This window comes from Wolffia australiana, chromosome 9 (assembly GCF_029677425.1).
Source record: "Wolffia australiana isolate 7733 chromosome 9, ASM2967742v1".
Taxonomy (NCBI): Eukaryota; Viridiplantae; Streptophyta; class Magnoliopsida; order Alismatales; family Araceae; genus Wolffia; species Wolffia australiana.
Window position 1 is genome coordinate 17176087 of NC_135843.1, and position 14795 is coordinate 17190881.

General features: G+C 39.0%; 1 protein-coding gene across 1 annotated transcript; it reads right to left on the reverse strand.

Moving 5' to 3' along the window:
• Positions 1-10979: 10979 nt before the first annotated feature.
• PUB8 (plant U-box 8) lies at positions 10980-14230 on the reverse strand. The gene is made up of 2 exons (XM_078580906.1): positions 13552-14230; positions 10980-11720 (listed from the first exon to the last, which is right to left on the reverse strand). Exons 1-2 carry the CDS (start codon positions 14098-14100, stop codon positions 11205-11207), a joined length of 1065 nt encoding a protein of 354 aa, XP_078437032.1. The 5' UTR covers positions 14101-14230; the 3' UTR covers positions 10980-11204.
• Positions 14231-14795: the final 565 nt, after the last annotated feature.

The window sequence follows — 14795 nt, forward strand, 5'->3', positions numbered from 1 at the left end:
ATTCCAAAATTCATATTAAATTAAATAAAGGCCCAAACATATAAGTAAATTATTTTGGCTTATAAAATTCATATATTTACGAATTTATCGTCGAAGCATTCCAGAAAATTTATATTCTGACTCAAAAAATTATATTCTTTCAGAATTTGATGTCATAAAAATATCTAAAATTTTCTGAAATTCAGAATCTCATCCAAAAGATAAATTTAATCATTTTAAGCTTGATAACATCCATATATAATTAATCTAATGTAGATGAACATGTAAATATGGTCAAATTAAGCTACTAAAAATGCATGTTATCAGACCCCCCCCATTTGAAATCATTATTAGTTCCTTAGCAATGTGGTTTAGAATCTCTTGGGTCATCCATTCACCTAATGATCTTGAAAACATGGGCTTAAAGTGATTATGATATCAACCACTCCTGTAAATACGATTATACCCATCTAATAGTAGAGTGCACATGAAAGACTCCCTTGTAATGTTGGAACATTAAATTTATTTGGTCCATCCCCCCTAAATATGTATTCTATATATTCTAATTTGATGGATAGTCAAGACAGTCTTTGAAATATCTGGATAGAATAGCCCCATATGATTTTACTAATACGGTAATTATGGTTGATCATGTAGATGTTAATGTGGCAACACTCAGGACAGATAGTGGGCGCTCTTTGGACAAAGAGTTCACTGAGTCAATCTAAATGAATCCCTAAATGGTATTTACCTAAATGTCAATCAGGTTGACTCATGTCACAGTTGTATAAGCAATCTATTCACCTGAGACACTAAGAACATCTCGTGGATGGACAACTATACTTTGACTATGACTTACGAGTCTCTAACCATGGGATTCCAACAAGCAATAGTTCGGATATAGGAAGAAGCCCACAGAGATGATTGAGTGGTCAAGGCAAAATCATCCGCACTCGATATAAGGAAAAATTGACTCAAGGAAGATAATTCAGCTAAAACCATGGCCAGCGTAATGAGGATATTGGAGAAGGATTTCTCCAATGATCCCCGTTACGTATCAGCACTAACGGAATGACATGTTAGGGTTTAAAAATCAAATGTATCCTAAGTCTTTCAAGAGTCTTACATGGATGAATTTTTCTACATATACGGTAACCGATTACAATAAAGGTTCTATGAGAGTTTTTGAATACTACGCAGTACATCTAGAGCACAAGGTGTAGCTTGGCATCCCATATGCTAGAAACTTAACCTATCAATAGGGTTAAATAGATCATTAGTTAATTAATCTATGAGTTGATATAGTTCATTATATGGTTGGTGGATAATTTTATTGGGCCACTAAAGTGATTACTAGAATGATATAAGGGCCTATAGGGTCACATACATGAAATCATAGGGGCATTGGTGAATATATTCTTCTTAATGGTTTTTTATGAAAAATCATAAAATATAAATGGGGAAGGGGCACCCATTTTAGGCACCCAGGCCAGCCCTAGCTGGGCAACCCTCTCTTTCTTCCTTCTAAGCTTTCTACACTCATCCAAGAAGGGAGTATTTATGGTCAAAAAGGTTTAAAAGGTGATGCAACACGTACGGCCGGGATCGACAGCGCACGTTGCAACACAGGGCGGCGATGAATAACACGTAGTTTGACAAGGAATGCAGGATGCACGTTTTTGACGAAAATAACATGAAGTACGGCTATAACTGAAATAGGACGGCACACTGAAAGAGTTTCCGTACGTGACACGTACGATTCAACTCCCAATAACCCGATAGATCAACCGAAGGATGCCGTAGTGGGGGTATCTTCGACCCAACTATCTGTCCCCAGAACGAGATGGCGAGTAGGGAAAACAAGTAGTAACACTACCCCAAAACCCAATATAAGGGAAAGAAGAAGGCAAGATTCGATGGTAGAGCACATGAGTAAACTATTGCAAGAGATAATAACGCGCGAGATGGGTTAGCATCGTGACCTGCGGACGAGAGTCCGGTAGTCACGGTGGTCGAAGCCAAGTCTTGATTGGCGTGGCGGGCCAATGCAGCGTGACAGATGACGGGCCGAGGTGCTTGACGGGACGATGGCGGAGTGGTTGGCGACGTCCGAGCGACGGACGACAGGCCGAGCGGCAGCCTGGGGCAGACACGGGTCGACCGGGGGCGGCGGCGAAGGCGACGATCAGCAGCGGCGGCAGTGGCAACGAGCGGCGATGGCGGCGAGGGGCGACGAGCGACGCTAGCGACAACGGCCAGGAGCGAGCGGCTGCGGCAGCAGCAGCGAGCGATGGCCGCGTCGGCAGCAAGCGGAGGGCGATAGTGGCCGAGGTGGGAGCGGCGAGCTGCGGCAATCTATGGCGAGTGGCGTGCAGAAGCAACTGCGGAGACAGCGGCGGCACTAGAGGAGGCGGCGGCTTGCTGAAGCCCTAGGTCCCCTCTTGTGTTGACGAAACTGCCCCTTTGGAACGTTTTTTTTTACGTTCGGCGCCCGTACTTAAATCCGAGTCACGCTGAGTTAACTCAGCGTGACTCGCCAGTACTTAAATCCGGGTCGGACTGAGTTGACTCAGCGGCGGAATTGGCCAGTCGCCTTGAGTCAACTCAGCGACTAACCCGAGTCCCCCTTGCACCCGCACTTAGGTCGTTCAGCGGTGGCGGCGGCGGGCAGGGTAGTGAGCGGCGGCGATGGGCAGATGGAATTGTGGTGGCGGCTCCCCGGATCCGAGCGGGTCTGACATGACGGCGGTGGCGCCGATCGTTGGTCGGTCCAGCCGAGTTAGATTCCTCTTGGCGGCAACGAACGGCAGCTCGAGGCGACGCCGGCTCGAACGTAAGGATCTGCACGATGAAGGTGTCTGGCGGCGGCAGCGGTGGCGATGACGACGGCCGTGGCAGGGGTCTCCCTAGAGAGGGATCTGGAGGAGGGTTTCCTCGTCTCTCTCTCTCTCACGTTCCTTCTCATGGGGACATCACATCAAACAATACCTTTTCTTCAAAAAACAACATCTTCTCTTCTATTCGATAGTCTCTTCTCCTTATATAGGAGAGAGAAAGGGGAGGGTTACCCTAAGGATAACCCTGTAATTTTAGGGGAAGTTGTGGCCCAAAGAAAAGGCCAGTCCCCCCCTAGTGGACCCCCAAAAAAGGTCTGAGAAATACCAGGAGGGGCCCAAAAGCGACGGGGGCCCTCCCAAAACACACACACACAAGTCTAGGGGAAATTAAAATGCATAAAAGAAAGAACTCGCCGGGAGGACCATGTCAGGCTGTATACTTGAATGCAGGGTCCTTCTCATCGGCTCGGGCTTCGCAGCGTGGTTGCTGACGTGTCGCCATGGGTTGACCTTGTGCTTCAGCTTGCGAATGGTCATCCATCAAAAGGTTTTCAAGAAAAGCTTGAGAAGAAGTGGAGAGCCATGAGCGAATTGATCTCTTGGATACTTCTCGAGGTCGGGCAGGTGAACAACTTCAAAGAAATATAAAATTGGGTAAGTCAAGGGTATAACAAGTTCCCCACAAGGCACATGTGATGCATAATGTTTTACAGATCGATTTGGTATCGACAAATGCTTTTGTTGATTAAAAAATGATTTATATCATTTAATCAAGGCACTAGAAGCCAAGATAAGAGACATTCTAGGTCTTCAAATATCAAAGATGCCACATCAAGTGAAGATCAAAATTGTGAAATATGGTGACATAGCATTAATCAAGGAGATTTTCTAAAAGTCATCCACACTCCAACATTATATGAAATTTTGAAGATGGCATCTAAACCAGGACCCAACATAGAGAAGATATGAATGTCACATTGAAATAACGCAAGGATTTGAACCAGTTTTCACACAATGAAGCATATCATTCTCCAATAAAAATATCAAAATTTTATTGGCACCAAGTGGATCTTCAAGAACAAGCTAAATAAAGAAGGGAATATTTTGCATAACAAAGCATGGCCAATGGCTGAGGGTATATATGATTGAATAGAATTAAGGTTAGGATCAGTCATTTAAAGGCTCTGATTTATGTAACGATACATATAAAAGGTTCCTAACTTAGTACAGGTTAAGGGTCAAATCCACAATGAGCAGGTAATGAGAGAAAAAGGTGTTGGTAAAATATATTTTAGTATCTTTTCTTAAGGTGATTTTATATTTTTATGGACTTTTAGTATTTTTTTGAAAAAAGAATCACTAAAATGAAGGAAACCAAGTCAACACTATTTTAAATCAATAAAATAAAATTATTTTTATTTTTAATGATTTTTTAAGGACTTTTGGGGTTATTGTAGGGGAAGAAATATTTTTTAAAAAAATAGTACCTTTGCCCCCCCCCCCTCTAGGGGTGAAACTTGCAAGAAGCTAAGTCGGCAGCGTGCAATTTGCAGGTGGCAGTGATTTGCCAGGTTGTAGAATTGGGCACCAAAAGGTAGTGGATGAAAAATAATATTATTTTACTACAAGAGGAGTTTTGAGTGTCACTTTATGTGTTAGAAAGCTGGACGTCTAGGCTATCCCCTAAGATACTTACCAAGAGAAAAAGGTGAGAAAATTCAAATCAACCATTTAAGAGATCACACAAACCTTGTTGTCACTTCTCCCAAGGACCAAGGGATGCTTTTTCTTCAAGATTTTTAACACACTTGAACTCTCTCCCCCTAGACTCTTATAGACAAGAATGGATCAAATAAATCTGATGCACTAATTGTGGGTTAGTTCCACAATTGTTGCCTTTAGTTGACCAGATCCTTAACGATGGCTTGATTAGGCTTCAAGCATGGACTTCTTGTATATTGGGCCTATTTTTATTATATTTTTATTATCCATGCAATATATTGCATGTATAATCTTCTCATTTTTATTTTGAACAACACTGCCAAATACACAAAAATTCTCCTAATTATTCCACTATTTTGGAGAGGTGCGGGGGAGGTAGACACCCAAGAAAAAAGGGATGGGATGCCCAAGAGAAATGATCATTGATATATTATTATTGGCACTTCATCCTTTTATAATTAATTATAATTTTTCATTTTAGCCCTTTAAATTTAAGTCTTTCCTCCTAAGTTCAATAAGGTTTAGGTGTATGGCCCTATAAATTCATATAGCATTTTATTTAATGGCTCCATCATGCAAAAAGTATTAGGTAATTTTAGATAGTAAATATAAAAAATATATAGATCTACTACTCATGGATCCCTTTAACTCAGTCATTAGGTTTGATCGCAAATAGCAAAGGTGCTACGCTGTATCCTGTGATATGTAAGGTATTCTATAGTTGAATTAATTTTTTTATAAAACTATTCTATCACCAATCAGGGTGCATTTAAAATCCTCTAGCCGCGTGATACTTGATAACTCAGATTTTGGGGTATACCAGTGATAAAACAATCACTAATTATAGTCGTTTAGGTAATCTGAATTAAAATAATAATATTTATAAAACGTACTAGCCTAGGGAGAGTAACGGTTGATCCTCAGAGAGCAAAGTAATAGTTAGTGAATTTTCAGTTTAAAATATTTTTTTGGTAGATTTGTACTTATAATTTATATCCTATAAATAAAAGTAATTAGATTTAATAAAAATATAATTAAGAAATTTTTTTATATATTAAAATTAATCCTAAAAGGAAAAATTAGATAAAAGTATGATTTTGGGAATTTTTTAAGGATTTATTCAGAATTATTTTGAATTTAAAATAAAATAAATTTAACCGACTGGATGTTGGAGGCGTTGGAACCGTGTGGATGTTGGCTAGCTGCTCCAAGACTGATCCAAGACTAACCGTGTACAATTGTTGATGGAACCTCTTTGTCGCACCTGCCAAGGCCCAAGGTGATCAAGACTCTTCGACTTCTCTAGCAGCTCTTGCTCTAGAACTCCCCTACTCTACCCAACTCTCACTAAAGGTAAGAGGACTCAATAATAATTGCACACAGGCCACTAAATCTTGGATTTAGATTGAAACAAGAATGAGTATTACATTGGATTGTGCGGGGTTTATATAGGGAAGAGAGGGAAATGATGACCCTTGGATCTCCGAAGGTCTTGAATGGTCCAATCCTGGTGAATGGGTGTCCTCCAATCAGGTTTGAATCCTCTGATTGCTCCTCATTATGGTTGCTCACTTGGCTTGCCATTCTTTGAAGATTTGGCCTTAATGAGATTAAAGCCTCATTAAAGTCATGCAAGTTGTAACTCTGGTTCACTCCTGGAGCTCTGAACATGGTTGGGCCTTCTTAAACCTCTTTTTTTTAACCTAATAACCCTCAAATGAGATCTAAATCTAAAAATGTCAAAAAACTCTAAAAGAGAAGTGAGATTCATTTCAATGGACTCTATGAGTCAAGTGGGGTTAGTCTAAAAAATAGTTATAAATATTCAATTACTAATTTAGGCCAACTTCATGAATTAAGTGCTAAATGATATTTAAATGATAATTTCAAGTATTTGTAGTCATTAAACATTTCACTCAAGTATGTTATTGTAGCACCTACTATTTGATTCATCAACACTCAAGGATAACTTATGGTATGGTCAGCTATCAAACCCTATCCGCATTAGGATTGATGTATGAAAATTTTATGGGATAATTATGTCTCCAATGTTTGCGCTAACTTAGGAACAGATTTCACTCCGTATTCCATAATTATGCTTCCTTTCATATTGAAGGTGGACTATCAGATCTTGAACACTCAGTCTCTCTGATGGGCTTGTTGTTACATTCATGCTACGCTTATTTAAATTCTGAAATTAGGGACTCCTCATGCTTAGTCAAATGACGACCATCATCCATTCATAAGATGTGATAGAATTATATAGGGCATGCAAGCCAATCACATAATTCACATCTTGTTTAGCATTCATTAATACAATTCATATTCATTAATATTCATTAATAGATAAAGGCAGCATTTTTTGTCCATTCAGTTATTAAATGAACATTAATGAATATATTTCATTAATTCTTTAGGGGCACATCATAAGCAGACTAACCCAATAAGGCATATCTCACTATATCTATCCAGATAAAGCACCTAAAGAGCTGGCCCAAATTTATTATTTTTGTTTTAAACAAATGGGCATACAACATGTGGCATCAGAAAATTAATATTGGCTACATAGAAAAATGACTCGTCCAACTTCATCAAATTTATGAGATAATATCATTTAACCATTTATGAATACAAAAACATGACCCTTCCATGTTGAGAAAGCCAGGTCTTATTTTGTTTTCATTATGGTGGTCCTCAAGGTGCTTTGGATCTGCTAGAAGGTGCCGCCACTACCTGTGGGCCATCTTTAAGTGGTGCGACTTATCCCATTTCGGTTCACAACAACCCCTGCTCATAGAAGTTCCAAAAAAACACCAGGATCACTATCATTGATAGATCAATGGAAAATGACAATTATTACCACCCTTTAGATCTTTGTATACATATTCTATCTATAGGCCAAAGCTTAACAAAAATAATCAGCCAACTGCTCCTCTATTAAAATGGCAGTGAGAGGTGTTGTCACTGAACCTTTGAACTATTTCACCGATGTCAGATCTCTCATGTTAGGAATAAAAAAATAGGAAGGAATTAAAAAAGGAATAGCATAATACATAAGATTGTGTGATCCCGACACACCATGCATAACATAAAAGACTAAAAATCTATATTAAAGGTGAACCAAAGCTTTATAAAAATGTATATTTGAGCCTCAAAGATGGTTAAATCCACATTTTCCCCCTTGTTTATGTCTTCCTCACTGATAACTTCAAGTCTCAGCTTATATTGAGTCTTTAGAAAGGGAAGCATTCCAAGGGACTTTTTGAAAGTATCTGCCACCTGATAATCCAAGTTCCCATCTTTGAGTTGAACCATCTCTTACCTCAAACATTATCTAATGATGAAATATAATGTATCTTGAATGGTTGGCGAACATAGGGTTCTTATGGAGAGTAAATGCAGATCTATTTTCCATGAGTATCTTCACTGATTTGGGACTTCCACTCCTAATCTCCCTTGATAAATTGAGTTCATACATCTCCTAACAGACTCATACCCTAGCAGAAACTTATTCAACTTCACACAAAGACATTGTCTTATTCTTTTATGTACTTGAAGAAGTCACCATAGAGATTAGGAAGAAGTTCACTGTCATTGTCAGATAGCCTAGAAGATTTAATCAAATTTGACCTTACTCGTAGAAGAGACAAGTATCATTTGTGCCTTTGATTTACTTCAACATACCCTTCATGCCTCACAAATATGTCATAGATATAATCTCTCACATATACCTTCTCAACAGCCCAACAGAATAAATCATGTTAATTTGATTATGAGTCAAATATTTCACCCTCTGAATCTGACTTCTGAAACTGGCATCTAAATGTGATAGATGAGGCATAGATCTAGCATCCACAAGTATTTGCACATCATTTGAATCAACAGCACCATAATGATCAAGGATAAGCTCGCTAAATCAGCTTGATCATTGCTTCTTCTTGAGATATTTCAATCCCCAAATAGGAGCTGGAAAAAACATAGTTTAATTCTCTTTTTCTATCTTTAAGATGACAATATGAGAATTTTGGCCTCCATTAACTATGAGGCCGTCACCTTACAATCTTACCAAAAGATAATAATCATTTGAAATTCTCATTTCCATTTCATGTTCACTTGAACTCATGTGGATCTTGAGATAGGCTAGCCAGAAATCTAATTCGGTATACAATGTACGTGGACCCCGTTTGCCGTCATGTAAAGCCTTCCTCGACTCTAACACATATCCAGCTCTCCCTTTGTGGATGAAGCCATCTGTTTGTCCCATAAAATAAATTATGTTAAATGCTTCCACTAAATAAAGTTAAATTGAAATCCATATGATCTAGCTCCAAATCCTTGTATCAGACAGGTCGATCAGGTTTTAGATCACCTCCATTCAAGACACAAGTGTACACCTCCATCCTTGTACACCTCTTCAAGCATTGTTACATAGTCTGTATAGTTGGTCTTGGACAATACCAGGTACCTAGTAGAGGGCATGGGCTCTCCAGTAGATCTTGGAGCTCGAGAAACCAAACTTAAGGGATCTGAGTAGGTATGCACTCCTACAGAGACCCGAATTGAGTAGTCACCCTGCAGCTCTCATACAAGTGTGGGAATAAAGACTTTGAAATACCTCACAATCGGTATCTCTCAATTTTTAAAAAAATCAAGAGAAAACAAATGTCTGAGATTTTCTTTAGCCTTCAAAAAAATGGCAAAACCCTGTTGTAACTTAACAAGGGTTTTACCAGCCTTAATATTTTTTCATTCATATCTTAAAGATGAGGAGGAAATTCCGAGTGTTGCATCTCACACAATAAAAGTTCATTCTCCACATTAATTGGCTTCAACAGGACACCAATATTTTATAATGGGAAAAAAATGAATTTTTTCCCATTATTTTTGAAGCATTGGATTAGACATTTATTTCAATCCTCTGTGTCCAAAGCCAAAAATACATTTGAAGTTTTATTTGCCTAAACTCACAAAAAAATAAACACATCGCTCGAGAAAGATATGAACTCATCTCAATAATACCTCCCATTTTTTCATACTCAATTAAGTAAAAAAATGATTTAATAGAGAAATGAAATAGAATAATTAGCACCTGAGAATGTGTTTCATGATAACTCTCTGAATTATTAAATTTCTTCGCAAATATATTCTTCGTACTTTGACTCCAATCAGGTGATGTAGATATTCATTAAAAAATTCCTAGGATGTTCGTATTATTTTCCTTGTATCTGATACAGGGGCAAAAGGCATTTTTGAGATTGTGGAGTACATGGCAAAAGGCTCATACCACTGAAATCAAAGTATAATAAGAGTAAGACCAAGGTGTTAGTTTATATATTTGGTTCAATTTACTAGTATTCTCTCTCTTGATTTGTCCATCACTTTCTTTCATCTTCCCTCTATTCAATGGTTATAACTCAGAATCACATCAATTTTCCCTTCCATTTTCAGTTAACCTTGACGACGAGATAAGCGACGTATCAGAAGCATACCCCAATGCATAATTACTAAGTGCCACATACTAGACAAAGGCAGAAATGATCTCCAGAAAAATATTCGAACATGATATGAGCTCTAATTCCGTAGATATAATTAAAAATATATCTATTTGTTGTTGTTCTGTTTGTTTCTCCTCTCACCTTTTGGAAATCATACCAAGGTAATGACTCTATATGCAAAATAAGATCATTGATAAAACAATATTTTATTTAAATAGGATGACTCAAAAATAGCTTAAAATAATTGTATCATCATCTTGTTAGCTAGACTGTTGTTAATGATAATAAATGTGCCTGAAAGCTAGATTTTCATTTGTATCACTTAGCCGAAGACAATAATGGTTAAAACAAATGTAAGAAGACTTTGATATCTATTTCTGAGCGATAGTAATTAAAAATGTATAAATTTGATACCTTGAAAGCATTTGAATTTAATATAATATCATTCGACTGTTAAAATAAATGGATGGTAATTGTTTAAATATCATACCTATACGTAAGCCGAAGGAATGAAATGGTTCAAACAAATGGTAGAGAGCATTGATAAAAATTACATCAATTACTATGCTAAAGGATATTACATTCTTGAAATGTAACATCGCTAAATTAATGATACATTAATTCCAAAGTAGAAGAAAGGATATGGTTAAGAACAATGGAAGATAATATTGTTAAAGTTCCTATTTGTTCCAAAACCTAAGTAATGAAAACCTTCTCAATTTCACATCTTCCATGAAATTCAGAGTCATCTCTTCTTATGCCAGAAGCCTTCAAATTGTTGAAACTAATAGAAGATATAATTGTTAATTTGTTATCCGGGCCTTCTCCAAAGCAAATGAAATTTGCTGAAATTCATATTTATAAATCAAGCATTCATATCAGTTCCTAAACTGCGGAACCAAAAAATTAGAAACTAACATAGGAGAAAGTATTGACATTTCATACATGTTCCCAAGCCAAAGTAATGAAACCCTTAAAAATAATTCAAGAAAAAAAATGTCAAAACTTCAAATCCTTGATCTGGGTACTCAAGATTGAACAGAAATTTTTCATTTTTTTGCTGATTTTTCTCTCTTTATCCCCCCCTATCTGTACATGATCCAACTGAGAAACAACATCAATTTTTACACTTAATTTCTACAAGAAGAGAAGACAATCAAACCTTACCTCTTCAGCTCCAATCCACAGTTTCCAATGTCTCCATTAACGCCGAAGCATTCTTCCCCATCCTCGTGCAAATCTCCGAAACCCCGGCGTGAACCGCCTCCGATCTCACCTTCCGGCTGCTACGGCAGAGCAAGTTCAACAGACTGAGAGCATCACCCACTCCTCTCTCACTCCCCTTAACCAAAACACTCGCCAACGCCGCGACAAGCCCGTCCGCCTTCTCCATCGCTTCTCGTCCTTCCCTTCCCTTCCCAAGTTGCTCCATCACTTCGATCGCCCTCTCGAGCCCGTCACCGGCCAATTCCACAAGCACCGGCACTGCCCCCGCCCGAACGCACCTCGCCCTGTTCTCCTTGAAAGTGCAGAGCACGTACAGTGCGGTTGCCGCCTCCCTCCTCTCTCTCCCTTTTCCCTTCTTCAGCACCCCCACCAGCTCTGGAATAGCCCGGGGATGCCCGCCAATCGTGCACTTGTTCACCTGCAGCACGGCCAGGCTGGTGATCGCGGTCGCCGCCAGTGCCTGGCGATGATCACGTAAAAAAGCATGAATCTCGTCTCCTAATTCTTAAAAAACAGCATTAAATCATGATAGTAAAATGCATGAATACCGACACTTACTGCTTGAAAAGTACCATTAAATCATGATGGTGAGATGCATGAATATCTGTGCCTAGTCCTTGTAAAGAAGCACTAAATCATGAGTTATTGGGCCTAATTCTTACTCAGTACCATCCAATCTTGGTTTTGAAATAAGAGATGACAGTAATTACCAGAAGAAATCTGGAATTACAAGGGTTTGTCATTCTACCGTTATTTGTACTATGGATAAAAGATGAAAAAGAAGAGATAAATTAAGACAGTTGTAAAATATAAAATGACAATAATCACCGAGAGATTGAGAATCATTAGACTTTGTCAGCCATAAATATCCATAATTACAAAAAATACATGAATTTCTGGCCCTAATCCTTACAAAGTAGAACTAAATCATGATAGTAGTGACATATGAAACGACGATAATCACCAGCGATTGGAAATTATATGAATTTGTCATCCATCCATCACCTTGCATAATTTCTCTATTAAATACGGGCAATCCTATAAAGTTGGATGAATTTCTGCACCTAATCCTAACAAAGTAGTATTAAATCACGATAGTAGTGACATATGAAACGACGATAATCACCAGCAATTGGGAATTATATAAATTTTTCATCCATCCATCACCTTGCATAATTTCTCTATTAAATACGGGCAATCCTATAAAGTTGGATGAATTTCTGCACCTAATCCTAACTAAGTAGAATTAAATCACGATAGTAGTGACATATGAAATGACGATAATCACCAGCGATTGGGAATTATATGAATTTGTCATCCATCCATCACCTTGCATAATTTCTCTAATAAACACGGGCAATCCTATAAAGTTGGATGAATTTCTGCACCTAATCCTAACAAAGTAGAATTAAATCACGATAGTAGTGACATATGAAACGACGATAATCACCAGCGATTGGAAATTATATGAATTTGTCATCCATCCATCACCTTGCATAATTTCTCTATTAAACACGGGCAATCCTATAAAGTTGGATGAATTTCTGCACCTAATCCTAACAAAGTAGAATTAAATCACGATAGTAGTGACATATAAAACGACAAAAATAACCCCAGATTGGGAATTATATGAACTTGCCATCCATATATCACCTTGTATAATTTCTCTATTAAATACAGGTAACCACATAAAGTCGGATGAATATATGCACCTAATCCTAACAAAGTAGAATTAATCACGATAGTAGTGACATATAAAACGACAATAATAACCTCAAAGATTGGGAATTATATGAATTTGCCATCAGTCCACCAACTTGCATAATGTCTCTATTAAATTATCATAATTGGATAAAACTCGGCGCCTAATCCTTACAAAGTAGAATTAAATCATGACAGTAATGACACATGAAAGGAAAAGAACCACTCCAGAGATTGGGAATCGAAAGAATTTCCCATCAATCCATCCATCACCTTGCATAATTTCTATATTCAATACGGGTAATCACATAAAGTTGGATGAATAGCATCACCTAATCCTAACAAAGCAGAATTAAATCAGATGAAACGACAATAATCACCCCAGAGATGGGAAATTATATGAATTCAACATCCATATATCACCCCGTAAAGTCTCAAAAAGATGGATAATTTCTGCAACTAGTCCTCGCAAACTAGAATTGAATCAAGATACTAGAGACATATGAGAGGACAATTATATGAATTTGGGAGATTATATGAACTTGTGATTCATACATCGCCATGAATAATCGTATGAATTATATACGTACCTGGCAGTTTGAGGAACCGCCGCGAAGAGCCGCGACGAGCGCTTCTGTCGCGCCATCGGCGACGAGGCCGACCTTGGCGTCGTCGCCGTGCAAGGTCAGATCGAGCACGACGCGAAGCGCCGTCTCCTGGAGCTGCCACGACTCAGCGGAGGCAGCGTGGCGGAGCACCACCGTCGCCGCCTTGCCGGAATCCAAAATCTGGCGGCGAAAGTTCGGATCCGACGCTGTAAGAGCTCGAATTCGATCCAAACGCCGAGGATCGGCCGGATAGGTCAATCCGGCGACCAAATCGAGCGATTCCGCCGCGGTTTTCGATCGATTCGAAGTATAAGTGCCTCGAACTCGATCAATCAGGCTGCGGAGGGCGTGATTGGGGATGAGCGAGGGCTTCTCGGGAAGAACGATCTTCGTTACGGGGCACGTCCGATTTCCGGAATCCAGCCATTGCTGAATCGAAGCTCGATCGAACGTGTGCCCCGAAGAGAGGATTACAGGATCTGCCATCACTTCCAGCGAGATCGGGCACCGGAAATCGTCTGGGTACTCCATCTCCCCCCCTTTCTCTCTCTAGTTCTTCCCCTTTCTCTCTCTACGTCTTCGCTATTTCTCTCTCTAGTTCTTCCCTATTTCTCTCTCTAGTTCTTCCCTCAGACTTCAGTCGCCTGAGAAAGGACGAAGAGGAAACACCGGAAATATCCCTGTATTCATATGGTCGGTATAAATAGCGCGGTAAGGTTACCGGGTAGGATGACGTGGACAAAGGTCGCCCTCGGGATGCGTTCTGGCAACGGTAATTAACATTTTCCCTTCAGTTATAAATTAATTAGCTTTGTGAACGAATAGGTGACAAAATAAAAATACTTGACACGTGTTCATATCTAAAGGCTCGATGCAGCTGGATGCTGACGTCATGTGATACAGATTGTGTCTACCGTACGATTACATGGAATGAGACGATTGAAGCGTTTATAGCCGTCGATTAGATGAACCCTTTCTGATGGATTATTTAGGTATTTAGACCGACTAGAGGTAGTTTATGAAATTAAAATTCTTTTTAAGTGATTTTATACAATTATCCGGTACAAGCTGCCAGCGTGGTAGGTAGGGATAGCGGAGGGATGACGAATGACGGTGAGGGACGATGGGACAATGGGATGAGACTGAATGGCCGTTTTAGTGCAGGGACACGGACGGGATGAGACTGAATGGCCGTTATCCCATCTGCGAGATTGGACAAAACGGGG